General features: G+C 40.3%; 1 protein-coding gene across 1 annotated transcript; it reads right to left on the bottom strand.

Annotated features, from left to right (window-relative positions):
* Positions 1 to 1,091: 1,091 nt before the first annotated feature.
* On the bottom strand, positions 1,092 to 25,453 carry Ms4a13 (membrane spanning 4-domains A13). Its single transcript, XM_052760090.1, has 5 exons — positions 25,319 to 25,453; positions 21,364 to 21,420; positions 16,234 to 16,353; positions 4,093 to 4,188; positions 1,092 to 1,154 (listed from the first exon to the last, which is right to left on the bottom strand). The coding sequence occupies exons 1-5, from the start codon at positions 25,445 to 25,447 to the stop codon at positions 1,092 to 1,094; spliced, it is 465 nt and encodes a 154-aa protein (XP_052616050.1). The 5' UTR covers positions 25,448 to 25,453.
* Positions 25,454 to 26,738: the final 1,285 nt, after the last annotated feature.

Here is a 26,738-nt window from a genome sequence, read left to right as displayed (position 1 = left end):
CCCAAATACTAATCTCCTGTTTGGAATTTTCACAGAATATCATCATCTTTATACCAGAAAGAATGTTCTCTATTCTGTCATCCTCCCATTTTTCAAATGCCTCTTTATACAAGAATCACTTACAGTTGTGATTTCTTAGCTGCTGGTTCCTCACCACTGCCACAGGGTGCTTCATCAATCTCTGACACCCCAGGCTTTAATACTTTCATTGCACATACTAGACATTCAGAAATGAGCTAAGCACTGAAATTGGTGGAATCAAAAAATCTTAATTGACAGTCATGGAGAACAACAAGTGTAATGCCTTGAGAGTCAGGGGAGAAAACAGACAATCCACTGTGGTTGCAAAAACACCAGTGTTCCTTAGCACTGCTTGCATTGCTGAGGAAACTTTTCTGATACCATGTTCACATTAGAAGAACAGACAAGCTGCACACAGAATAGCTTCCTGGGGAATGTTCCTCAACATGGAAAAGCAATTTGCTTTGCAATGGATTGAACATAGACTCTAATGATGAGGAGAAGTAAGCAGGGGAATGAGAAGAGAAAAAGGCAACAGAGACACATAGGACAGAAAGGAACTTTAATGAGGACAGGAAAAGCCATGGGACAATAAAGGTGTTGAATTGGTGAACTTTTGATCCTTGCTTTGTGGAGGTAGAAGCTAGCTTGAGGAGAAGAATGCAGAATGTGGAATGTGGTTTTCAGTCACAGGGACAGAAATTAAAGTTTTCCTCTGAATTACAGATTGTGCTCTAAATTTCATAGCCTGCACTCTACAGGTTACAAACAGCTTTTTACGATCTACTACAGATGACGTGCTGTGGAGAGCTGACAGCTTTTCAGAGTTGCTAGCTGGCAAGTGCTTCCTTTTGATAGTCTCTTGCTTACATAGGAAAAGTTTTCTCCTCTGGAACCTAGAAGATAAATGTGTAAACATTCCTTACACACCAAGGAGGTAATTTTTAATCTGCCGTGAACTTCCTTTTGTACAAGAGGCATGCGTTGTGCAGCAGCCTTGTTCTACAGAAATATCATGGGCCCATACATCAGGCATCAGCAATCATGAAAGTTGTTCATGTCTCCAGCTTTCAGAATAATGTGCCCTCCACGCCATCAGTAACAGTTTCTAAATTCTCCTCTTCTCTTCTTCCCTGGAAAAGAAAAAGCAGCCGTTTGCAGATGGCATCCAGTGTTTCAAATCATGTGAGTAACAGAATTAAAATAGTCATAGAGAATACAGGCCACGTTGTACTCAAAGAGTACAATCCAGAGTGCCATTGTCCTTTTTCTGTCTCATTCTCAATCCAATCTACCTTCTTTTAACCTCTCTATAGCTAACTTCCGGTGTGACTTTCTGATTTTTTTTTTTTTGTGGGGGGGGGGGTTGTTTTGTCTGCATGTGTGTTTGTTTACCACTTGCATGCCTGATGCCTGAGGAGGCCAGAAGAGGGCATTAGATCTCTGGAACAGGAGTTACAGATAGTTGTGAGCTGCCATGTGGGTGCTGGGAATTGAACCTGGGGCATCTGGAAAAGCAGCCCGTGCTGTTAATGAAATCACCATTCCTTGTGAATTTAGTGTTATTCAATAAACTCTGACACTGTGGACAGATGCAAGTCTATTTATCTACATTTCTGATACAGCATGCTTACACTTAGATCCCAGGGTTCAGCTTCCTCTTTTATGAATTCTGTTTTTGTCTGATCATCTTGTTTAATGAGTCCCTGTTGTCACCCATTACACACACTTCAGCTTTCTGAAGTCTTTCTCCTTTTCACCTTTGTTCTCGCCTTCCACCGAGACACAGGTCCTGAGCATGCTTTTCAAGTTATATGTTGTCTCAGTGAGGGTTTCTGTTGCTGTGAAGAGACGCCATGACCACGACAGCTCTTATAAAGGAAAACATTTAATTGGGGCTGGCATAGTTAATCCATTATAATCATGGCGGGAGGCACGGCACACAGGCAGACATGGTGCCAGAGAAGGAGCTAAGAGTTCTACGTCTGGATCAATGGGCAACAGAAAAAGAGAGTACCACTGGGCCTGGCCTAAGCATCCGGAACGTCAAAGTCCACCTCCAGTGACACACTTCTTCCAGCAAGACCACATCTACTCTATCTAACAAGGCCATACCTACTCCAACAAGGTTTAGCCTAATAGTGCCACTCCCTATGAGCCTACGGGGGCCATTTTCATCCAAGCCATCACACATGTCACTACTTTTGTTCCCTGTATCTCTGTTGATTTTTGAAACTGAACTTCTTTGACAATTGTTAGAAACTTTAGATAAATGTTAGATAATTTAAATCAATGGTTCTCAACCTTCCTAATGCTGTGACCTTTTAACACAGATCCTCATGTTGTGGTGACCCTCAACCATAAAATTATTTTTGTTGCTACTTCATAATTTACAATTTTGGTACTGCTATGAATCATAATGTAAATATCTATGTTTTCTGATGGCCTTGATGATCTTAGGCAACCGTGTGAAAGGGTCAAGATCTACAAGTTGAGAACCACCGATTTAAATAGTTTCATCTTTCTTTCCCTGGGAGTGGTGGATGCTGCTTTCTTTCTAGAGACTTGTTTATACTAATTGTGTGGAGTCTGTTTCCTTTGGAGCTTGCCTCTGATAAATCCTCACATTTTCATTTTCTGATTCCTAGTTCTTCTTTTAAGACTAATTTTTCTAGTCTGCTTCCCAGGGCTAGCACAATTACTCACTTGGTCATCAGACAGAGGCAATATTAAAAACACTTTGTTGTGGTCTGAATTACAGTCCTCGAAACTCATACATCAAAATCCTAACCACTGACATATTGGAATGTGGAAACATTTGGAGAAGAGGTCTTTAAAGGGGCAATGAAATTATAAAAATGTCGTTTGGCTGGGCTGTTGTCAGTGTATGTAGAAGAGATCAGGATGCAGACTCATTCAAGGGAAGGCCACACAAGACACTGAAGGCCAGCAAGAGGGAGAGGGGCTCCGACACTGATCCCATAGCACTTTGGTCTTGAAATTCTAGACTAGAACTGTGAGAAAATAACTTTTCTTGTTTAAGCCACATGGTGCTTTGCTGTGGTAGAAGTAGAAAAATAAGACACATCTTCAGTCAATAAAAGCTGTTTAGTGCACTTGAGAAATGTTTGTAAAGTTTGGGTCATTTATGTATACTCCAGCTTTCCCCTTATTTTTGAAGGCTTTTTATGAGCCAAGGTGGGTAGCTCAGTAGGACTCTCTTTAGTTTCCTCTGAATGTCTCTGATGAGTTTCTGTCAGTTTCTTGTCCCAACAGTAATATGGTCTCCTATGATCTTAGCTGTGATGAGTGAGTGTCTTGGTCTTACCTGCCTGTTTGCCATGGAACTTTCTGCTGTTTTAGTAACACCCTCCCTGAGGAAACTTTCTGTGTTATGCCTCAAGTAAAATCAGCGCTCAAGCAGTAAGGTAAATCCTCCAAGTCTTGCTCACCAAGGTAAAGTTCTTTTCAATTGAGTTTAAGGGCTGGAGGAATAGGGCTGCAATGGTTAATCCTAATTTGCAATGCCGGAAATTTAGAATCATCTATGAGACACACTGTTGGGTATGTTTGTAAGTTGGTGTTTTCAGAGAGGGTTAGCTGAGGAAAGATCCACCCTCAATGTGGGTGGTACTGTACTGTGGGCTGAGGTCCTGGATCCTATAAAAGGAAGCAAGCTAGCCAGCTGAGCATCAGCATTCACCTCTCTCTGCTTCCCACTGTGGATGCAATGTGTATTCTGTAGCTTTATGTATATATTTATGTGTATTTATGTGTGTATTTAATTTGAATGTGTGGACATGATGAGAACAATGTTAAGGGAAGAATCACCATATATATGTATATATATTTATATATATATATGTTTTTGAATTTTAAATTTGCAGTTTCATATATTACTCTTGTCATTTTGTTTTATACTCATATTTTATGGCAAAAGAAAACAAAAGGTAAAGGAAACATCATATATTACATTGTTATTAGTTCCAGACAGTTGTAGAATGCCACTTATCTCCTTAAGTTTGCTTACTAGAAACCAAAAGCCCATGGGTTGCCAGAGGAAACACTTACCAATTGTGAACAGTTGCAGATTGAGTATGAGAGGGCGACCCCAAATTCCAGGGGGTAGGAGAACAACAGAATACGGGACACTTCCCTCCCCAGCTTCTGTAACCAGGAAACGGGGAGATGATGTATCATTAGTTTTAGCATGTGCCCCCTCCCCAAGAGGACCCTGGAGTGCAAACAATATGGGAAGTAGGATGCAGCTGGCTATGACAAAGCTGTACCCAGAAGAGCTGAGAACTCTTCCAGAGGATGAGGCCAAGGCTCATAGAGTCTTGGGAATATTGGTTTTTGATTATTAGCTGTTTCCTGCTATGAATTTCTTCTGTGCTATTGTAGCTTTTCCATCATTCATTGGGCACAATTTTCCCCATACAATTAAAGTATTTGTATAACTTTCTCCAACTGTGCTAACAACAGACACAGTCAAAATCCCTAATTTCAGGCTTTTCTATAATAACCGTCATTAGCAGCATCCGGCCAGGACCATCCCTGGACAGATGGAAGTATCTTTTTGTTTTGTTTTGTTTTGTTTTGTTTTGGAGACAAGGTTTCTCTGTGTAGCTTTGGTGCCTGTCCTGGATCTCGCTCTGTAGACCAGACTGGCCTTGAACTCACAGAGTTCCGCCTGGCTCTGCCTCCCAAGTGCTGGGATTAAAGTCGTGTGCCACTGCCGCCCGGCGGATGGAAATATCTTATCAGAGATACTTCTGTACTCTCTAAGAACAGACTTAAGCATTCAGACTGTTTGAGAAGGTCTGGCAGATGTGCTAATTAAGTTTAACTTTCTCCTTTTCCAAATCTTATCTCTAGCTTTAGATCTCCTTTTTAACAATCACCAGGTGCATCTAGCTGTGATGGAAGTTGCCTAGCCAAGTTGTCTAGAGACCAAGCATACTTCCCCTGCCTGGCCAGAAAACAGCAGCAGCTGAGATAGCTTGGACAGATAAGGGGACCAAAGGAAATAAGAAAGCAGTTTTATTAATATTTAATAAAATATTAATTATTTTCACCAATGACCTAGTGACTTACAGGTTCTATAGGTTCTTAACATTTCACCTAACTACTTCTAAGAATATAGTTTGAGCACATAAATCCCCTTTGGTCAGATATTAACTGAATTTAGCCCTCAGTTGATTCTATTCCCCATTAGTCCCTTCCCTTTGGGTTGCAGATGATGGCTGGCAATTACTGCTCTCTTGTGTGGATCTTATTGCCCTTCCTTTTGACCCTGAGGAAATTCAAGCCTGGTGACCTTGCCTTAGCCACAGCATTGCTATTGCATGGGTATATAACTGTAACCCTCAGAGACCTGAGGGAACTACATTGGAGGAGAATGAGATTGGAGGACTAGAAGAGAGAACTAGAAGCATGAGATGGAAGATGAGGGAGAGCCAGATGGGGAAGAACTAGGTGGGTAAGAATGAGATGAGAAAGACCAAGATGGGGTAGAACTAAGATGAAGGAATTAAGATAGCACATAGAGGGAACAGCAGAAAAATGTAGAGAGAAATCAGGCAAGAAAGGAGCTAGGCATGAGAACAGAATAGAAGCTGCGTAGAGAGAGAACTGACTCAGAAGAATAAAGTGAATGGACTAAAGAATTTCACGTACGTAGATTCATTTCATATCGTTTAAGATTCTTCCATGGACCCTGGGAGAGGGCTATCGAGGGGCTGGACCCTAATAGTCCATGATACTAGAGTAAGAGTCAAAGAGAAGGAGGAACATAGGGGCAGGTGACCTTCTTCCCCTGTTTGATTTCCCTAGGCATTTCTAGTTGTTTGCTTCCAGCTTCGTTTGTCAGATTTTCACTTTTCCCAATTCATCGTCTGTGAGTTCTGCACTTGGTCATCATCACCCAGCTCTTCTGTCCCACTGCTTGCAACTTTTTAGTTTCATGAATGTATTCACTATCAAAACTCTTCAGTTAATCTGGTATTATTATTGTTATTATTATTAATTATTTGTGTGTGTGTGCATGTGTATGTCTATGGGTACACGCACGCCATGGTGCTCATCTGGAGGTCAGAGGACAACTTCCAGGAGTTAGTTTCCCTTCTTCCACTATCGGTTACAGGGTTGAACTTAGATCATCAGGTTGTGAGGAAAGCCCAACTTAAAAAAATATTACTAGTTTTTGCTCCATTTTTTTTGGTGTGTGTTGTGTATGTATGTATTATGCAGATATGCATATCTGTGGGTGCTTGTGGAAGTCCCTCTGAGACTGATGTTAGGAATCATCCTTGATTGTTTTTCCACCTTATTCAATGAGGCAGGACCTTTCAGTCAAACTCAGAACTCTGTGATGTGGCTGGTATTGCTAGCCAGTTTTCTCTAAGGATTCCCTGGCTCTGCCTTCCCAGGCTGGAATTGCGGGTAGGCTGTTAGGCCCACCTGACATTTATGTGTGTTTTAGGGATCTGAACTCTTATACATACACTTGCACAGCAAGCATTTTAACCACCAAGTTCTCTCCATAGCCCCCAGCTCCCAGCCCCTGGTTGCCCCTCAGAGGTTGGAGGTAAGCCTCTGTTGCTGAGGATACCACACACTGAGGTATACCACTCATTAGGACACACATTAGGACTCAGGTTATTTAAGTTAGGCTAACCTGAAAGCCTCCTTCTTGTCGTCTAGCTTTCATAGCACCAAAAAGTCCCATGTAAGCTGCCCCTATGAATTTTCTTGTCCAGCTGTGATAACTATGAACAACAGTAGTGACCAACATGGCAAGATGTCCTTAAAGGTGCAATAGTGGCATTTACATATTGGCTCTCTAATTGGCCTTAACGCCTACTCAACAGGATGGAAATCATGCCTGGTACCTGACACCTAGTCAACCTGCCCAGGACTAGTGAGATTATGAATCTTACAAGAGAACCTGCTCCCATCACTTTACTAGACTGAGGTAATTCCTAACTACATTCTAAAACTTATCCTTTTGCCCACTATTAAGTGTAGCTACCACTCTTCATAAAAAAAGAAAAAAGCTTCTCTTTACAGCAAATGGAGACCATCACAGAAAACCACAACTGTATCCAATGCAGAGATCAATGGATCACGGGAAGTTCGGCCCCAGTGAGTACATCTACAACACAAATTCTGCACCTAAGGCTGAGGAAGAGGGGGTGGAAAGATTGTAAGAGTTAGAGTACCAGGAAGTTTGGTAATAGACTGTGTCTCCCAGAAATGGCTGCCTAAACAAGACCTGAACAATGCCAATGACAATAGACATGCTAATCTCAAAGGAGGAAATCTCATAGGTTCCCACCCCTGGACAAAGAACTACAGACAGGTAATGATTGTTGAGAGAGGAAGAGAATTAGCTTCTCTCAGAGATGAGCCCCTTAATTGGTTATCCAACACAAAGTGGCCAGCCATGAAATCATATGCACACATATAACAAAAAATGGACTCATCATGTTGTATTTATGTATTTGTTCATCTCTTTTTCTATATGTAGCAGTAATAAAGAAAAAGAGTCCATCAATTTGAGAGGGAGTCAGGGGGTCAGGGGTTGAAGGGACAAGAGGGAAAGAGGGAAATGCCATAATTCTATTTTAATTAAAAATATATTTTAAAAGATTTATTTTTATTTATATGTATGTGTATGTATGTAAATACATGTTCAGGTGCCTTCTGAGGCCAAAAGAGGGCCTCAGATTCCTTGGAGCTGAAGGGGAGCTCATAATATCCTGGTTGTGAGTCATCCATCATAGATACTGGGAATCAAACTCGAGGTGCTCTTACCCACTGAGCCATCTCTGTAGCTCTGATAAATATTTTTTCCTCTTGAGACAGGGTTTCATGTAGCCCAAACTGGCTTTGAACTTTCGTGCATCTCACCAGAAACTCTTCATCTTGCTGCCTTGCTTACTAGAGTGCTTCGGTGACAGGCAGGCACCAACACGCTGGCTTAAGTGTGGGAATTTTTCTTTGCCAGCACTAATATTTGTGATTCTGATTTTTTTTTTCTGGTAAGGGTTGGCTTTATTGACTTCTGGTTCAATGAGGAAACCAAGCCTTGGAAGAGAGCTATGACTCACTCAGGGAATGCTCCCATGAACTGCATATCAGTGGCTTCAATGCAGACTGCTTAATTTCAGAGCTCCTGATTTTACTTACTAGGCAGTTTGAGAAATCAGCAAAAGCAAAAATGTATTTGTCTCACCAAATAAGCTCAGTCTGAGACCACCATTTAAAATGATCATGGGAGGTACTGTTAGGAAATAGTTCCTGAATTTTTTTGAGTAGATATCCTTCTCTCTGAATTTCTGTATCATGTTTGCATATATGTGGGATGGAGAAGTCCACCAACTTTCGATATATGTTACATCATTTGGGCTCCTTCCTGAGTCTTGCAAGGAGGAACCGCTTGGAATGGAGGCTGGGCTTCCCCTAGGCCTTCTCTCCATGCTTGCTTCCAGGAGTAGGATAGTTTCTGGTGGCCCTTTGCAGTCTAGAGGCAATCACATAGAAGATGTCCAACAAATGAACAAGTATTTCTAGAAAAATTAATTAGGTGAATTTAATTTGCATTTTATGGGGATAATAAAAATAAAGTGTCTGCAACCCTAATCAATTTAGCCTCTCCATATCCAAACAGCATTAAATGATATCATAATAATGCTTTCTGGAGGTGTAAAGAAATAGAATACCATTTATATTTAGTGTATTAGAACTGGATGTAAAAACATCATTTAGATTGGTATTAGAAAAGAATATTCCAGATCTCTTCTAGCTTTTCCTTTGTTGTTTCTTTTCTTTTGTTCTTTAATTCCACAGTTATATTAGTCTCTCCACTCTAGTATTGGACTTTTGTTTTGCATTTTCTATTTCCGTCATTTGCTTTCTATTTTCTTCCAAGTAGCTGTAAACCTCCCAACTCCTGCCTCCATTTCTATTATGGGGCTTCCACCAGGTTTCCACACAGGCTTTCAGGTAACCTCATTGCTAAGGATTGCACATGTGAGATTTCAAGGGTGTATGAAGACTGTGTTTCAATAGGTACATAGGTTAACATGTGCACTGTCTTCTCCATGAGTAAAGGATAGCTTAAAACAGAGACAAAGGCCAGTACAAGGGTAGCTCAAAAATGGCTTATCTCATGCTGGGGAGACAGCTCATTTGGTAAAGCACTTGCAATGTATGTAACTATCATGTCTATGTACTTATTTATATTCTTCTATCTTCCTATCAGAAGTTTATCTATCTTTCTATCATCTACCTGTGTATATATACATGTATGTATCATCTATCTATGAATATATATATGCCTTAGGTATCTATGGTCTATCATCTATCTACCAAATCTTTATATCTACTATCATCTATTTTCATACCTACCTACCTATCACCTATTTGTTTGTTTTAATATGTATACATTTATTTGTCTATGTGTATATATATTTATACTGTATCTGATTGTGTGCATGAATTTGTGTATCTATATTATCTATATGTTTATTATATATCTTTATATCACCTGTGCATTAAAGTATATATCTATCTATCTATATAATAATAATATGTATGTGTTATATAGCTGCCTATTATCTACCTATGTATCAATTTATGTATATATCTATATTACTTTCATCCATTCTTCTAATTCTTGTATTGTCTATACTTACAACTTCAGCAAGTTTGGAAGATTCTGAGTCAGTGAAGGCAGGATGAAGTACAACAAAATTTGTTTTTCTCTGTGAATAGTTTAAAATCAATCGATAATTGAATGGATTTCTCCTCTTTTAGAACCATAACAACAGAACTTCCTTGTGGTTCAGAAATATTTAAAAAGAACAATAGAGAAGAACTATAATTCCAAGGACTTGTTCAGTGAACACCATGCCATTAAGAGCTGTTTCTGTGTCATTGCACAGATCCCTCAGAGCCCAGAGAAGAAATTTCTTAATTAGATTTTGATGGTCCTTGTTTGCCAAGGTGTGCTGTTATATGAAGGCTGTCTAGTGACTGGCTGGCTGAGCCTTGTTCTAGCCCTTGTCTTCTCTCTGATGTATTCTGCTAAGATCTGACTCTTTCTTGTGACTTCACAGCTTCCTCTGACAACAAGTTAAGTCACTCTGCTCCTGTCATATGTGGACCATGATGGATGTCCTGGGATGAGGCCAAAATAATTCAACAGGCGGCAAGGCACCCACGGGAGAAGTCTGCTCCATGCAGGTATGCTAATACATTCTCAAGGCATCATTATCATTCTGTAGTTAAAAAACAATTGAATTTGTATATCCCAACATTTGAGAATTGATTTCCTAAATGTGGAAATCTGGGGTATAATGACCATGTGCCTGTGCACATTATTTCAGGATCTGGTGGACTCTGTAGGGCATGAATTGCACAATCTCTTCTGCATAAATGGACTTTTTCTTGTTATCTCAGGAAAGCTGTGGGTACTGTTTCCCCTCTCGATCAAATGGAATCATTCTCTGTTCTAAAAATAGAATCAGAAATGCCTTGGAGGCCGCTGGGAAGGTAAATAATTAACTGCTTGGACGCCTGGAGAGAAAGCATAGAGGATTTTTAGAGACTCTGCACAAATGAACTGGGACATTAAGCAAAATTAGTTTTGCTTAGATTTTAATTTATCTAACTTAATATAATTATGAAGAAAGTAAATTGTGGGCAGTTAGGAGCAGGAAATCAGGAGCCTGTGCAAAGGAGGTTGGCATGGTAATTCTGTGATAGACAGAATGACAATCAGGCACAATTTAACTTGGTGTTGCCTCTTTTTCTTTTTACTTTGAAAATAATGTTTTTGTTTGCATGCATTATTTTTCTAAGTGCTAATAGTTTATTTATCCTATTGAAAATAGATTCTTCCTTCATATAATACATCCGGACCGTAGTTTCCCCTCTCTCTACTCCTCCCAGCTCTCCCTTCCCATCCCCCTGATCCACTCACTCTTCCTATCCTTTCAGAAAAGAGCAGGTCTCCAAGAGATGAGTCAAACAGGACAAAACAAGATACAATAAGACCAGGTGAAATCCCACATATCAAGATTGGACAAGGCAACCTAACAGGAGGAAAAGAATCCCACTCCCATTGTTAGGAGTCCCACAAAAAGCCAAGCTAACAGCTAACACATACACAGAGGACCTGGTGCGGACCCTTGCAGGTCCTTTGCTTGCACTTTAGTGTCTGTGAGTCCATGTAAGTCCCGATTACATCAGTGGGCCGTGTTCTCTGTCCTTCACCCCCCAGACTCTTATAATCTTTCCTCCCCCTCTTCTGTGGGGTTCTTTGAGAGGAGGAACCCATTAGACACTTCCTATTTCGACTCTCAGCATAATGTCTGGCTATGGATCTCTGCATCTGCTCCCATCTTTAGCTGAGCAGAGGAAGCCTCTCTGGCACTGATTTGTGAGTATAGCAGAATGTTATTACAAATCATTTCACTGATTTTTTTTTTTGAGGGCAAGTCCTATTTGGTTCTACCCTAGGTCTCTGTGTTCTTGGACATCCAGGCAATATGGGGCATGGGCTCCCTTTTGTGGCACGGGCCTCAAGTTAAACCAGATATTGGTTGGCCACTCCCACAAGTTCTGTTCCACCATTGCCCCAGCACATCTTGCTGGCAGGAAAGATTGTAGGTCAAGGGTTTTATGGTTGGGTTGGTGTCCAGGTTTCTCCTTCTGCAACCTGCAGAGTACCTTTCCATACCAAGGAGTCTAGAACATGGGGGTAAAGGTTCCATACAGGCATCAGCTCGACCTCTCTACTTTCAATGAGCAGTGTGGATGTTGTCCTCAGCAATGGGATCTCCGCTGGCAGTTTTCAGAGAGCAGCCCTCTATCCTAGCATCAGCCTGCATTGTTTAGGGATCCTCATGGGATTACCTAGGCCAACAACTCAACCGGATGTAACCCAGTCCCTCCCTAGAATCCTTGTCTGGCTACAAAAAGATGGCCAGTTCTGATTCCATATCTTCCATTACCAGGGTCCTCACTAGGGTTATCCCCATAGTTTCCAGGAAGTTTCCACACACCCCCAAGTGCCTCCCACCAATTCTACCTGTCTTTCCCCATACTCTCTCCTTCCTCCCCGCCCCACCAACCTGATCCTTCCTTCTCCCAGTCTACTGCAAAATCTATTCTATTTCCCCTTCCCAGGGAGATTCATGCATCCCACCTAGAGGCCTCCTCTTAACCTAACCTCTCTGGGTCTGTGGATTATGGCTTGATCATCATTTACTTAATAGCTAAGTTCCACTCATAAGTGAATACATACCGTATTTCTGGGTCTGGGTTACCTCACTCAGGATGATTTTTTTTTCTCCTTCTATCCATTTGCCTGCAAATTTCATGTTGTTATTTTTTTAACACCTGAGTAATACTCTCTTGTGTAAATGTACCACACTTTCTTTATCCATTCTTCAGTTGAGGGACATCTAGGTTGTTTCCAGTTTCTGGTTATTATAAATAAAACCACTATGAACATAGTTGAGCAAATGTCCTTGTAGTAGAGTGGAGCATCCTTTGGGTATATGCCTGTCTCAGAGTTTCTTTTGCTGTGAAGAGACACCATGACCACGGCAGGCAACTCATACAAAGGAAAAACATGTAATTGGGGTGGCTTACATTTTCAGAGATTCAGTTCATTATCATCATGGTTTGACATGGTGACATGCAGGCAGATAGAGTGCTGGAGAAGTAGCAGGAAGTGGCCTGTCTCACTGCATGGAGCTTGAGCATATATAAAACCTCAGAGTCTTCCCTCACAGTGACACACTTCTCCCATCAAAGCCAAATGCAATCCAACAAAGTCACACCTTCTAACAGTGCCACTCCCTTTGGGGCCATTTTCTTTCAAAACAACACAATGCCCAAGAGTGGTATAGCTGAGTCTTGAGGTAGATCGATTCCCAATTTTCTGAGGAACCGCCATAATGATTTCTATAGTGGTTGTACAAGTTTGCACTTCCACCAGCAATGGAGGAGTGTTCCCCTTGTTCCACATCCTTACCAGCATGAGCTGTCACTTGTGTTATTGGTCTTAGCCATTCTGATAGGTGTAAGATGGAATCTCAAAGTAGTTTTGATTTGCGTTTCCCTGATGCCTAGGGATGTTGAATATTTAAGTGTTTCTGAGCCATTTAAGATTCTTCTTTTGAGACTTTTCTGTTTAGATCTGAACCCCATTGTTAAATTGGATTGTTTGGTTTGTTGATGTCTAGTTTCTTGAGTTCTTTTTCTATTTTGGATATTAGTTCTCTCGGATGTGGAGTTGATGAAAGTCTTTTCCCATTCTGTAGGCTGCTGTTTTGTCTATTGTCTGTATCCTTTGCCTTACAGAAGCATTTCAGTTTCATGAGGTCCTATTTATTAATTGATGATCTTAGTGCTTGCACTATCAGTGTTCTGTTTAGAAAGTTGTCTCCTGTGCCAATGTGTTCAAGGCTATCCTCCACTTTATCATCTACTAGGTTCAGTGTATCTGGTTTTCTGTTGATTGACTTGAACTTGAATTTTGTGCAGGATGATAAGTATGAATCTATTTGCCTTCTTCTACATGTAGACATCTAATTACACCAGCACCATTTATTAAAGATGCTTTCTTTTTTTCTGTTGTGTATTTCTGGTTTCTTTATAAAAAATCAGGTGAATTTACATCTAGGTCTTCAATTCAATTCCATTAATCAATGTGCCCATTTTTATGCCAATACCATGTGGTTTTTATTGCTATAGCTCTGTAGCACAACTTGAAATCAGGGATGGTGATGCCTCTGGAAGTTCTTTTATTGTTCAGAATTGTCTTATCTATCTTGGGTTTTTTGTTTGTTTTTTTTTTTCCAATATGAAGTTGAGAATTGTCCTTTCCAAGGTCTGTAAAGAATTGTGTTGGGATTTTGATGGGGATTGTGTTGAATCTGTAGATTGCTTTAGGTAGGATGGCTGTTTTTACTATGTTAATCTTACTGATCTATGAGCATGGGAGATCTTTCCATCTTCAGATGATTCTGAATTCTAAGCAAACACAACTCAGGCAAATCTCTTATATTATCAATAAGGCTGTTCACATTTGCTATGGTATGATGGGTTATACTTCTACGCAATTCTGTCTGGGGTGCAAAGAAACAAGACTGACACTGACTTACATTTAGCAGTGAGGACCTAAAGCAAAATCTACATAAGATGCAAAGGCAGGCTGTTATGAACGTCCTACATGAGGTCAGAAATGACTAGGTATTCATGGTTTAAACACAGTAGAGCAGCAGCAAAGCTCTTTTCCTGGTTCAGTGAATAGCTTAGTGGTCCAGGAATGTACTCTTTTTGCATTAAGATGTCATCTGTGGAGAGACTTAGGGGATGGCTCAGTCGGTAAAGTGCTTGCCTTGCAGGCACAAGAAATTGAGATATAGAGCAAAGGATAATCAGGCTACACCCCACAGCTCCAGAGAAGCTAGGAAAGAAGGAGGACCCTAAGAGGGACGTAAGGATCACCTTGGGATGGGGAAACAGAGGAGATCTCCATGAGTAAACTGGGGATGGGGGGACAATAGAGGGGAGGGAATGGGGGATGAGAACATGAAGGAATGGCGTGGTCGAGCTAGGGGAGGGATGGAGTGGGAGAGCAATGAAACAGATATCTTGATAGAGGGAGACTTTATGGGGTCAGGGGTGCTAGGGAAACTCCCAGGAATGCATAAGGATGACCCCACCTCAGATTAGACTACTAGCAATAGTGGCGAAGGTGCCTGAAATGACCTACTCTGGTAATCAGATTGGTGAATACTCTGTCATCATAGAGCCTTCATCCAGGAACTGATGGAAGCAGATGCAGAGATCCACAACCAAGCACCAGGCTGAGCTCCAGGAGTCCAGTTGAAGAGAGGGAAGGGGATTATATGAGCAAGGGGGGGGGGTCAAGATCATGATGAGGAAATCTACAGAGACAAGTGAACCAAGCTCACAGGAACTCATGAACATTAGACTGACAGCTGTAGAATCTGCATGGGACCAGACTAGACCCTCTGCATATGGGAGACAGTTGTGTAGCTTGGTCTGTTTGAGGGGCCCCTGGCAGTGTGATCAGGATCTATCCCTGGTGCATGAGCCGGCTTTCTGGATCCCATTATCTATGGTTGGACACCTTGCTCACCCTTGATGCAGTGGGGAGGGGTTTGGTCCTGCCTCAACTGAATGTACCAGGCTTAGCTCTCTCCCCATGGGAGAACTTACCCTTTTGGAGGATGAGATGAGGAGTGGGTTGTGGGGGGAAGGTAAGGGTGGGGGGAGCAGGAGGAGGGATGAGAGGGGGATCTGTGGTTGGTATGTAAAATGAATAAAAACAATTAAAATAAATAAAAAGAAATTGAGCTCAATTTCTAGTACCTGAGAGGTGGGAGCATGGGAGGGGGAGAATGAGGGTGCACACTCTGTGCTGGGGAGACAGAGACAAGCTGATGCCTGTGGCTCACTAGCCAGCTAGCCTAGCCTACTAGGGGATTTAAAGCTAATGCCTCTATCACAAAATCAAAGATGAACAGTGCCTGAGAAATGACACCTGAAGTTATTCTCTGGTCTTCACATATATACATGTACCACACACAGGCACACACATACATGCACACGCACACTCACACGGCTCAGGGACCATCTTGGAAGAGGAGGCAAAGGGCTTGTTAAGAGCTATAAACCACAGAGGAGCAGCATGAAATAGTGTCTTTGTGTCTTCAGGACAAGCCGGGGCTACTGGCCTCAGAAACTCACAGTTCCTATGTTTTCCTGCACAAGATGCACACAAGATAAAGCCAATCAACATTCTAGCATGGAAGAGGCTGGGGCGAGGCAACTCAGGAGTCTCCATCCCTAACTGAGGGGCTATTGACGGGCAAGGAGAATCCGTTTTTCTTTAAGAGTATAGCCCTAGGTAGATCAATCACACTCCAGTGGGTGGCCTCACACCTGTGAGTATAAGGGCAACACAAAATAGACTTCTCTGGTTATTGAAATAAATAGAACACAGAAATGAAATTGGGATAAGGAAATGAGGGTGGATCCAAAAGGAGTTAGGGGAAAAGTGGGTGGTGAATATGATCAAAATATATTGTATGAAACTCTCAAAGAATAAAATACCATTACAAACACAAAAAGAAAGATGTTTCTACAGAGTCAGGTACTTACTGCTTGTCCATAATTCCTGTATGACACAGAGCGGAAGTAAGCCAACTCCACTATTGTCAGGCTGGCTGCAATGAGCACAACCATGATGCAGAGCATGTTCAGGGACAGAGTACAGACAACCTGAAAAGGAGACATGGAGGAAACTTACAACATTCAGAGTAAGTGCTTTTAATTTTTTTTTTTTATGTTTTTGTTGTTACTTTGTTTTACTAGAAAACAATTGAGTTAAAATTTCCTTATAGTTTGGGGAGCTTTCAAAATGTGTTTCTTATGGTGATATTTTAATTGTACTGAAATGTGATTTTATTTGTATGTTAATAAATAAAGTTGCCTGGGGGTCAGAGCTAATAGCAGGCCATAGCAGAAACTGGACGGTGGTGGTGCATGCCTTTAATCCCAGCTCTTGGGAGGCAGAGCTAGGTGGATCTCTATGTGTTCAAGGATACAGCCAGCATGGAGACACATGCCTTTAATCTCAATACCAACCATAGAAGACCTGGAGGTCTGTACAGACAGGCAGTGTCAACGAGGTCATGTGGTTGGGTTTACAACCAATGAGAAGCCAGAATAGAAAGTCTATAAAAAAGGCAGACAGGAAATAGGTCTCTTGCTGAGGCAGATAGCAGGGGCAGTGAAGGGTAAGGTTTTTAGCTCTTAGCTATCGCTCTGACCTCTTGGGCTTTCATCTTTGCCTTGGCTCTGTGTTTCTTATTTAATAAGATGGTTACATCTCCAGTTTCTGCTTGCCATTTCCTGGTTTACATGAAATCTAGTTAGTTTAGAGGAAACATGAATCCATTATCAGACACTGTCAAGTTTTGAATTCCATCAATGCTCAAAACTTTTGTATTTTATAATCTTGTGAGTCAGTTATAAGAAAGATCATGATGTTTGACTTAAATACTTAAAAAATAAGGAAATTCTTCATCCCAGGGATGCAAGAATGGTTCAACATACAAAAGTCTGTCAATGCAATACACCATATAAACAAACTGAAAGAAAAAAAAAACCACATGATCATCTCACTAGATGCTGAAAAGGCCTTTGACAAAATCCAACACCCCTTCATGATAAAGGTCTTGGAGAAATCAGGAACACAGGGAACATACCTAAATATAATAAAGGCAATTTACAGCAAGCCAACAGCCAACATCAAAGTAAATGGAGAGAAACTCAAAGTGATTCCACTAAAATCAGGAACAAGACAAAGCTGTCTGCTCTCCCCATACTTATTCAATGTAGTACATGAAGTTCTAGCCAGAGCAATAAGGCAATATAAGGAAACCAAGGGAATACAAATTGGAAAGGAAGAAGTCAAGCTTTCACTATTTGCAGATGACATGATAGTATATATAAGTGACCCCAAAAATTTGACCAAGGAACTCATACAGCTTATAAACACCTTCAGCAATGTAGCAGGATACAAGATTAACTAAAAAAAAATCAGTACCCCTCCTATATACAAATGACAAATGGGCTAAGAAAGAAATCAGAGATACATCATCTTTTACAATAGACACAAATAATATAAAATACCTTGGGGTAACTTTAACTAAGCAAGTGATGGACCTGTATGACAAGAACTTTAAGTTCCTGAAGAAAGAAATTGAAGAAGATGTCAGAAAATGGAAAGATCTCCCATGCTCATGGATAGCTAGGATTAACATAGTAAAAATGACAATCTTACCAAAAGCAGTCTATAGATTCAATGCAATCCCCATCAAAATCCCAATACAGTTTTTCACAGATCTGGAAAGAACAATACTCAACTTCATATGGAAAAACAAAAAACCCAGGATAGCTAAAAGAATCCTGTACAAATAAAACAACCTCTGGAGGCATCGCGATCCCTGACTTTAAGCTCTACTACAGAGCTACAGTAATAAAAAACAGCTTGGTACAGGCATAAAAACTGACATGTGGACCAATGGAACTGAACTGAAGACCCTGACATTAATCCACACACCTATGAACATATGATTTTTGACAAAGAAGCCAAAACTGTACAATGGAAAATAGAAAGCATATTTAACAAATGGTGCTGGCATAACTGGATATCAACATGTAGAAGACTGAAAATAGATCCATATCTGTCACCATGCACAAAACTTAAGTCCCAGTGGATCAAAGACCTCAAAATAAATCCAGCTACTTTGAACCCGATAGAAGGGAAAGTAGGAAGTAGTCTTGAACGCATTGGCACTGGAGATTACTTCCTAAATATAACACCAGTAGCACAGACACTGAGAGAAACAATTAATAAATGGACCTCTTGAAACTGAGAAGCTTTTGTAGAGCAAAGGACATAGTCAACAAGACAAAAGGACAGCCTACAGAATGGGAAAAGATCTTCGCCAACTCCACATCTGACAGAGGGCTGGTATCCAGAATATATAAAGAACTCAATAAATTAGACATTAAAATATCCAACAGTCCAATTAAAAAATGGGCTATAGAGCTAAACAGAGAATTCTCAACAGAAGAAGCTCAAATGGCTGAAAGACATTTAAGGAATTGCTCAACATCCTTAGTCACCAGGGAAATGCAAATCAAAATGACTCTGAGATACCACCTTACACCTGTCAGAATGGCTAAGATAAAAAACACTGAAGACAGCTTATGTTGGAGAGGATGTGGAGTAAGGGGAACATTCCTCCACTGTTGGTGGGAATGAAAACTTGTACAGTCACTTTGGAAATCAATATGGCACTTTCTTAGAAAATTGGGAATCAACCTCCCTCAAGACCCAGCTATACCACTCTTGGGCATATACCCAAGGAATGCTCAATCTTACCACAAGGCCACATGCTCAACTATGTTCATAGCAGCATTATTTGTAATATCCAGAACCTGGAAACAACCTAGATGTGCTTCAACTGAAGAATGGATAAATAAAACATGGTACATATACACAATAGAGTACTACTCAGCAGAGAAAAACAATGACATCATGAGGTTTGCAGGCAAATGGATGGAACTAGAAAGTATCATCCTGAGTGATGTAACCCAGACTCAGAAAGACAAACATGGTATGTACTCACTCATAAGTGGATACTAGATGTAAAGCAAAGGATAACCAGACTGCAACTCACAACTCCAGGGAGGCTACCTAGTAAAGAGGACCCTAGGAAAGACACAGGGATCACCCAGTGACAGAGAAATGGATGATATCTACATGAGCAAACTGGGGGTAAAGAGGGGGAGTAATGGAGGGCAAGGGTTGGGGAGAAAAGAGCTTAGGGGAGCGGGAGATCCCAGCTGGATCTGGAACAGAGTGTGAAAACAAGGAAAGAGATACCATGATAAATGAAGACCCCATGGGAATATGAAGAAGCAGAGTCCTGGAGAGGTCCCCAGAAATCCACAAAGATGCCTCCACTATAGACTACTGGCAATGGTCGAGAGAATGCCCGAGCTGACCTACTCTGGTGATCAGATGGCTGAACACCCTTACTGTCACAATAGAACTCTCATCCAGTGACTGATGGAAGCAGATGCAGAGATCCACGGCCAAGCCCCAGGTGGAGTTCCAGGAGTCCAATTGGCGAGAGAGAGGAGGGATGATATGAGCAAGAGATATTGAGACCAAGATTGGAAAAAGCACAGGGACAAATAGCCAAACTAGTGGAAACACATGAACTATGAACCAATAGCTGAGGAACCCCCAACTAGATCAGGCCCTCTGGATAAGTGAGACAGTTGATTTAGCTTGAACTGTTTGGGAGGCCCCCAGGCAGTAGGACCAGGACCTGTCCTTGGTGCATGAGCTGGCTTTTTGGAACCTAGGGCCAATGATGAGACACTTTGCTCAGCCTTGGTGTAGTGAGGAGGGGACTGGACCTGCCTCAATTGAATCTACCAGGCTGGGCTGACTCCCCAGGGGAGACCTTGCCTTGGAGGAGGTGGGAATGGGGGATAGATTGGGGGGGGAGAACTGGGGAGTGGGAGGAGGGAAGACAGGGGAATCCATGGCTGATATGTAAAATTAAATTAATTATAAAATAAAAATATTTTTAAAAAATAAGAAAATTGATGGGAAATGGTGACTGTTTGCAGAAATAAAGTCAAATAGGAGCTAATATGTTTGAATCCTGGGTTTTTATTAGCTGGGACCATCTGTCAACATGTTTGTATATACATCATAATTTGATTTTTAATTTTGAAAATTTGAGACTTTATTTTATGTTTATGGGTGTTTTGTCTAGATGCATGTCAGTGTATCACATACATGCGGTGCTCATGGTGGACAGAAGAGAATGCCAGACCCTCTTGGACTTGAGTTAAGGATGGCTATGAGCCACTATGTTAGTGCTGGGATTTGAACCTGAGTCCTCTGTAAGAGCGGCAAGTGCTCTTAACTCCTGAGCCATCTATCATTCCCAGATTTCTTGATGTGTAAACATTTAAAATTAGATTAATCTATTTCTAAGCTTTCTTTCAGATCTAAAATTCTGACATTTTTATTTCTAGACATTTTCCACCTACACCATGGATAGATTTTTTTTCTTGGAAAATTCCCTACTTTGATACAAGGTACAACCCTATTCCCAAAGTGGGTAGACTAGAAAATGAAGTATTAAAGCACAGTAACGATCACATAGAAGAAAGATTTTAGATCCTGCAAACAACTTTTAATCACAGTATTCATGCAATGTTAAGGGTTGAACATCCAAACAAAAATATTTAAATTTAGATGTTTTAGCAGAAGTTAACAATCATGATTGTTAACTAATGTATCTGGTCTACATTAAGTAATTTGATCTCAGGTTTTTATTTCCCTCAATCATTTTATAGGGATGGTAGATTCCTTTATTGTTTAGAGACTATTTTTCTTTATTTTAAAGATATGTATATATAAATATAAATACACACACACACACACACATATATGTATATATATGCCTGTGAGTGCAGTTGCCTTCAGAGGCCTGCAGAGGGAGCCAGATCTCTTGGAGTTGGAGTTACTGGAACTTGTGAGTCAATATGGGCGCTGGTGACTGAACTCTGGAGAGCAGCAAGTGCTCTTCACTGCTGAGCCATCACTCCAGCCCCAACACTATTTTTTCATTCAAACCTCTTTTCTGTTTTTTGAAAGGCCATACTAGACATATCCCAAACATTTCAACTTACCATATTTCTATTTTGTTTTCTTGCTGCTTTTATTGTGAAGGCTCCTGAAATGACAAACTAGACACAAACATATGCTGGTAAATACTCAGTGATAATGCTCAGTAATTTAATCATACTTTAAAACAACTATTTTTCAGGGCAAGATTTTCAGAATACTAATAGTAACAAAGAGAGAAATTTTAGTAGAAGGGGTTAGGACGAGCTTCCGTTATGAGATAATCATGTATTCAAAAGGTGACATATATTGAAAGTAACAGGAGGGTCACAACAGTCACAAGCACAGGACAGTGGGTAAGATTTAGGTTGTCATACAAAGCAATGGCCTCTTAAGTCTACCTGAGCCAGGGACCAAGTTTGGTTATGTGATACCTTTTATATAACCCATTTAGGTGTTACTCCAACTTCTTCTGTTTCTAGTAAAATATCACAGACTGTAATGACTGTGTATACATCCAGATTTGAAAAAGTGGCTCTTAAATCCATTAGACACCATGTCTGTAAAAAACACCCTCTTCATTGAGAGGCAATAGATACCATTAAGGCCACAGGATGCCCAGGCTTTCACTTTGTTTATTTATCTATTTATGTGTGCATACATGTATGGTGTATGTGTGTAGGATGCACGTGAGTGTGCAGATACTTAATCTAATTATACACGTGTCTTCTTTTATTGTTCCCCTTATTGCCTTGAAACAGGGTTTCTCAGGGAACTGGAAGTTTGCTGTTCCATCTAGGCTGGCTGACCACAAGTGCTTGGAATTTGGCTGTCTCCACCCTTGACAGCTGTTGTTACTGGTATGTGCAGCCATGCCTGGCTGTTTATGTGAGTGCTGGGGATTTGAACTCAGGTCTTCATGATTGTGTGCAGAACAAGTACTCTTATTCACTGAGTCATTTTCCCAGCTACCTTGCCTTTTATAAAAAGTATTTTAAAAGGCATTCCACTATTTCCTTTCAGGATTTCTATTTTCCAAGAAGTAAAAAGCACTGCTGTGTTATTTGAAAGCAGGCTACACAACTTCACTGAAATAGTCTTTGTTTGTTTTATTTTTAAGTTTTACTTATTTTTATTTGTGTGTATATATGTATATATATGCACGTGTGTGTGTGTGTGTGTGTGTGTGTGTGTGTGTGTGCTTGCAGTTCCTGCAGAAGGTGGTATCAGATCCCATGGGAACTGAAGTTGCAAGAAGTTGTGAATCCCCTGGCATGGATGCTGGGTACCAAACCTTAGTCCTCCACAAGAGTAGCAAGGGCTTTAAACTACTGAACCATCTTTCCAACCTTTGTCTTTTTTTTAAAGTGATTTTAGCAAAGGTTAATTTTTTTTTGAAAAATAGCAGTCACGTTCCATTCTTTTAAAAATTATATTAAAATTTTTTCATACAGTATATTTTGATCATAGTTTTTCTCCTCCCCCAAGTTCTCTATCCAACTTGATATTTTTTCTCTCTCAAAATAAACAAGCAAGCAAATAAACAAACAAAAACACTACCCCAAAACAAAGGACAAACAAAACAAAACACCAAAAGCACCACAGTAAAAGCACACAGAAAACATGGCAGAACTCAGGTGTCATGCTTGCACGGTAAACACTTTGCTGATTGAGCTGCCTCTCTAGTTGCTCTGAAGTTATTTTTATAGTATGAAATTAAACACAAAGGAACACAAATCATTTCTCCGAGTTTTGTCTGAAAATTCTAGTTTTTTCCTTATCTTTTTATTTTCTTCTTTCTTCCATGTGCTTTTCATTTATGAGCAAATGCACCTTTTATTATTGATGAGGCAGTGGGTTTCTTATCAATATGGCTTATTTGGATTTTGTCCCTGGACACCCTGAATCAGAGTGTGGATAAAGGCAGATGTCTTCAAGGTCACTGTTTCTTCTAGTGACCACTCCACCTCTTCTGTGAGAGCCAGCGGACCGTCTTTGTTCCAGTACAAGGACAATGGTTTTTTTCCCCCCATTGTGTATTTCCACCACTTTTCTTTTCTCTAGATTTGAGACAAGTGTTTCAGGTTCTGTCATCCAGCATCCCCGTGCTTGAGCTCACTGATTGACCACCTTGTCATTCATCCATTTCTAGATGATTTTAAGTTTTGACCCAAGTCTCCCCTAAATGATTTAATCTTTAATGATTTATGTGTGTGCATCCTTCTATTTACCCATGGTATATGATTCTTTGAATTTTCCCCTCAAATCCTTTACAAAAATTGCTTGATTTCCATACTCATCCTCTTGTCTTTGTTGGTCCTTTTAAATCTCAGGGTTGTGTATTCATTTTTTCCCACTACTTGCTGTAGGGGTACCCTCTGGCATTGAGCTCTAGCAATGCTTTCCCCACCCTATCTGTTCTCTCAGACCTTCTGCTCCCTACTGAATTCTCTTCATCACCAGCATCAGTTCTATGGTCAGCTATTACAAATACTCCTTGTATCCATTCTCAACTCCAGTGCACTTAAAAAAAAATCAAAATTGAATCTTTAACCCAAATCCTGATGAAAGGTAGTTTTGCTTCTGCTGCATTCCTGCATCCATGCAGATGAACATGGCTTGAATAAAGACTTATCTCACTATGCTGTCATGTTCCTAAACCTTGAGTCCTTAATGCTGTATAAAGATCAAATCAGTTTTCTGTAAGCCACATACTGTCTCCCTTTTCTCAGATGGCCATGTCACACACTCTCCTCTCTTCTAATGGCTGGTCCACATGTCTGTCCTCACTTTCAGCTCATATCTTTCTTTCTGATACAGTGAGATGCTTGAGGCTTTTGTAGGAACTCATCCACAAGCTTCCAAAATCAGATCAGAATCAGATCTGTTCTTTATTCTTTGTTACCCTCTTGCTGCCTTGCCTTAGCACTGTCTACATAAATGGCTGTAATTCTTTGCAAATGATGTTCTGTGCAGTATAGGATGCTCAGTAGCATCCTTGGCTTTCTTTCACTAGACGTAAAAATCCAGAGCCTCTTCAGATACTACCACATATTCTCTGAGGGGGTAAAATGAACACTAATTGACAACCGTTACTGAAGAACGTGACCATAGCTATTTGTTCACTAAAATTCATTATTTCTTTCTAACATTAATATATTATTGCAGTATTTCTCTTATTAGCTCATAACATTCATTGTTTTTTATCCTGGTTCCACCCCACACCAGCAAAAGACAATAGAAAAAAAGGACGTGAAGTTGAAAGGGAAATGTGTTGGGGGCTCCAAGAGGAGTTGGAGGGAGGGAGTCAGGTAGATAAAAGCAAAAGGCATTGTACACATGTATAGAATTATCAAAAAGTAAATTAAAATAGAATTTTTATAAATAAAAATTATTTTTTATAAATAAAAAAATGAAAACAAAAAATCTTCTCAGCTCTGATTCCATTTCCTCAAACCAAGTCCAATCAGGATTTCATGTCATCATTTTTACTGAAATTACTTGTCATGTTTATGACTGGCTACCATATTAATAAGCCCAGTAGTCAGTTTTCAACCTTCATCATTCTGACAAACCAACAGATGACAGAGCTGATCTTTCTTTATGTCTTGTGATGCATTCTTCCCTTGACTTCTAGGAATCCCCCACACTCTAAGTTTTCTTTCTGCCCAATGACTGTCTAGAAACCACACCAGAGTGCAGGTAATGGCAAACCTGAAAATTAATCATGATAATGGACGTGATGGTTAAAAGTCTGTCTTTGACATAGCTAAGGATATAGTCCACATTGTGGTTGTCATTTACTCTCGTATCCACATTTCTTTTATAGCACTTGTAGATTAAAGGTGCTCAATACAGACTTGTTGAAAGAAGGAATTGGATTTTGAATTAGTAAGTAAATGGCATTGAGTTATATGATTCTCCTGAAAATCTTGTTTAGAAGCTGGCCCTTACCGTCCACTAATATGAATCAATATTATTTACTGATTAATAAAATAAACACAAATGTATTTTACTCACAGCAATTCCCCATAAAGCAGTTCCCATTTTGTAAGTTAAAGGTTCATAAGTCCCAAATACTCCTTTAATTTGTCCCATATACAATACCAATAGGAAATACCACATGAGTACATGATAGATGCCAATCATAATCTGGATGACCTGTGAGAAGAGAGAGTTGTTAGTACTGAAATGATGTAATGGAAAACACAGTTTTAATAAACATTTAACACCTTTATAAAAGATGGAAGTAAGCAAGTCATGCATTAACTATGGAGTTGTCACTGGTTGTACCAGAAACAGGATCTATCCAGGAAGGACAAACCAAGGCTTGTGAAGAACTCTGTTGGTGTATGATGGACAAGCTAAAGTTTTCTTATTGAAAAATTATTCTTAATTAAGAGCTTGTCATTGGGTTCTAGGAGGTCTCACTTACACCATCCCACTCACTAACCAACCAACCAACCAACCATCCCATTCACCAACCAACCATCCTATTCACCAACTAACCAGCCAACCAACCAACCAACCAACCAACCAACCAACCAACCAACCAACCATCCAACCAACCAGATTGCAAAGAGTGGTATCATGTACATGAATCAGGGAAAGCAGATTAAGATATTTCACTCTATTCTCAGAGCAGTCTGTTACTACAGAGCTAAGAACTCCCATGCAGCAGCTTGGACAGCTGGTTTGCATTGTCTAAAAATTCAGAGGAAAAGCTGAAACCCGTGGAACAGTTTTCTCCCATTAGTTATGTAAGTGTGATTTTTCTAACTTCTTGATGTTTGTTAATAGGATTAGGTAAGCTTTAATCTCTCGGGTTTATAACTGAATAGAAGTGTGAGTTCTACTGGACAAACATGAGTGCAGTGATGAAAAGAGATCTATGGTAGATCTCTTTTAAACCAACAAACACATACACAATTTTAAATTTGATAGTTATTCATATTGCTGGATTTTCTTGGGTGTGGTAATTCAGTTGATGTGCTCTTATCTCAGCACACACTTGTTTATGAAGGGCTAGGAGACAAAGCAAAAGCTACAAAAGACAATCATCATGTTTTATTTTATTCAAATACATCCCTTTCTAGATACAAGGCCACCCTTTTAAAAACTGACGTAATTTAAAACATTGAATTTTAGTTAATCAGAGTAAAATCTTACTTCTGTGGTTTGAGTGTGAAGTGCTTCCCATAGGGTCACATGTAGAATGCTTGAGCCTGAGGGTGCTGTTTGGGAAGGTTATTGAATCTTTAAGAAGTTGAGTCTTGCTGGAGAAAGTTAGCTTTGTAGCCCAGCCCCACTTGCTGTTCACTCTCTGATTGTTGAATGCATATGCAACATGACCACCAAGTCCAAAGCCTTCTCTTCCCACCACCATGCCTCCCCTGCCTTCTGCCATTTCCTCCCCCCCATGATGGACTACATCCCTCAG

Source organism: Peromyscus californicus, unplaced genomic scaffold (genome assembly GCF_007827085.1).
Source record: "Peromyscus californicus insignis strain IS unplaced genomic scaffold, ASM782708v3 Scaffold_4__1_contigs__length_199733344, whole genome shotgun sequence".
Classification (NCBI taxonomy): domain Eukaryota; kingdom Metazoa; phylum Chordata; class Mammalia; order Rodentia; family Cricetidae; genus Peromyscus; species Peromyscus californicus.
The sequence above is the reverse complement of the archived record's forward strand: the minus strand, read 5'-3'. Positions and strand labels throughout refer to the sequence as shown.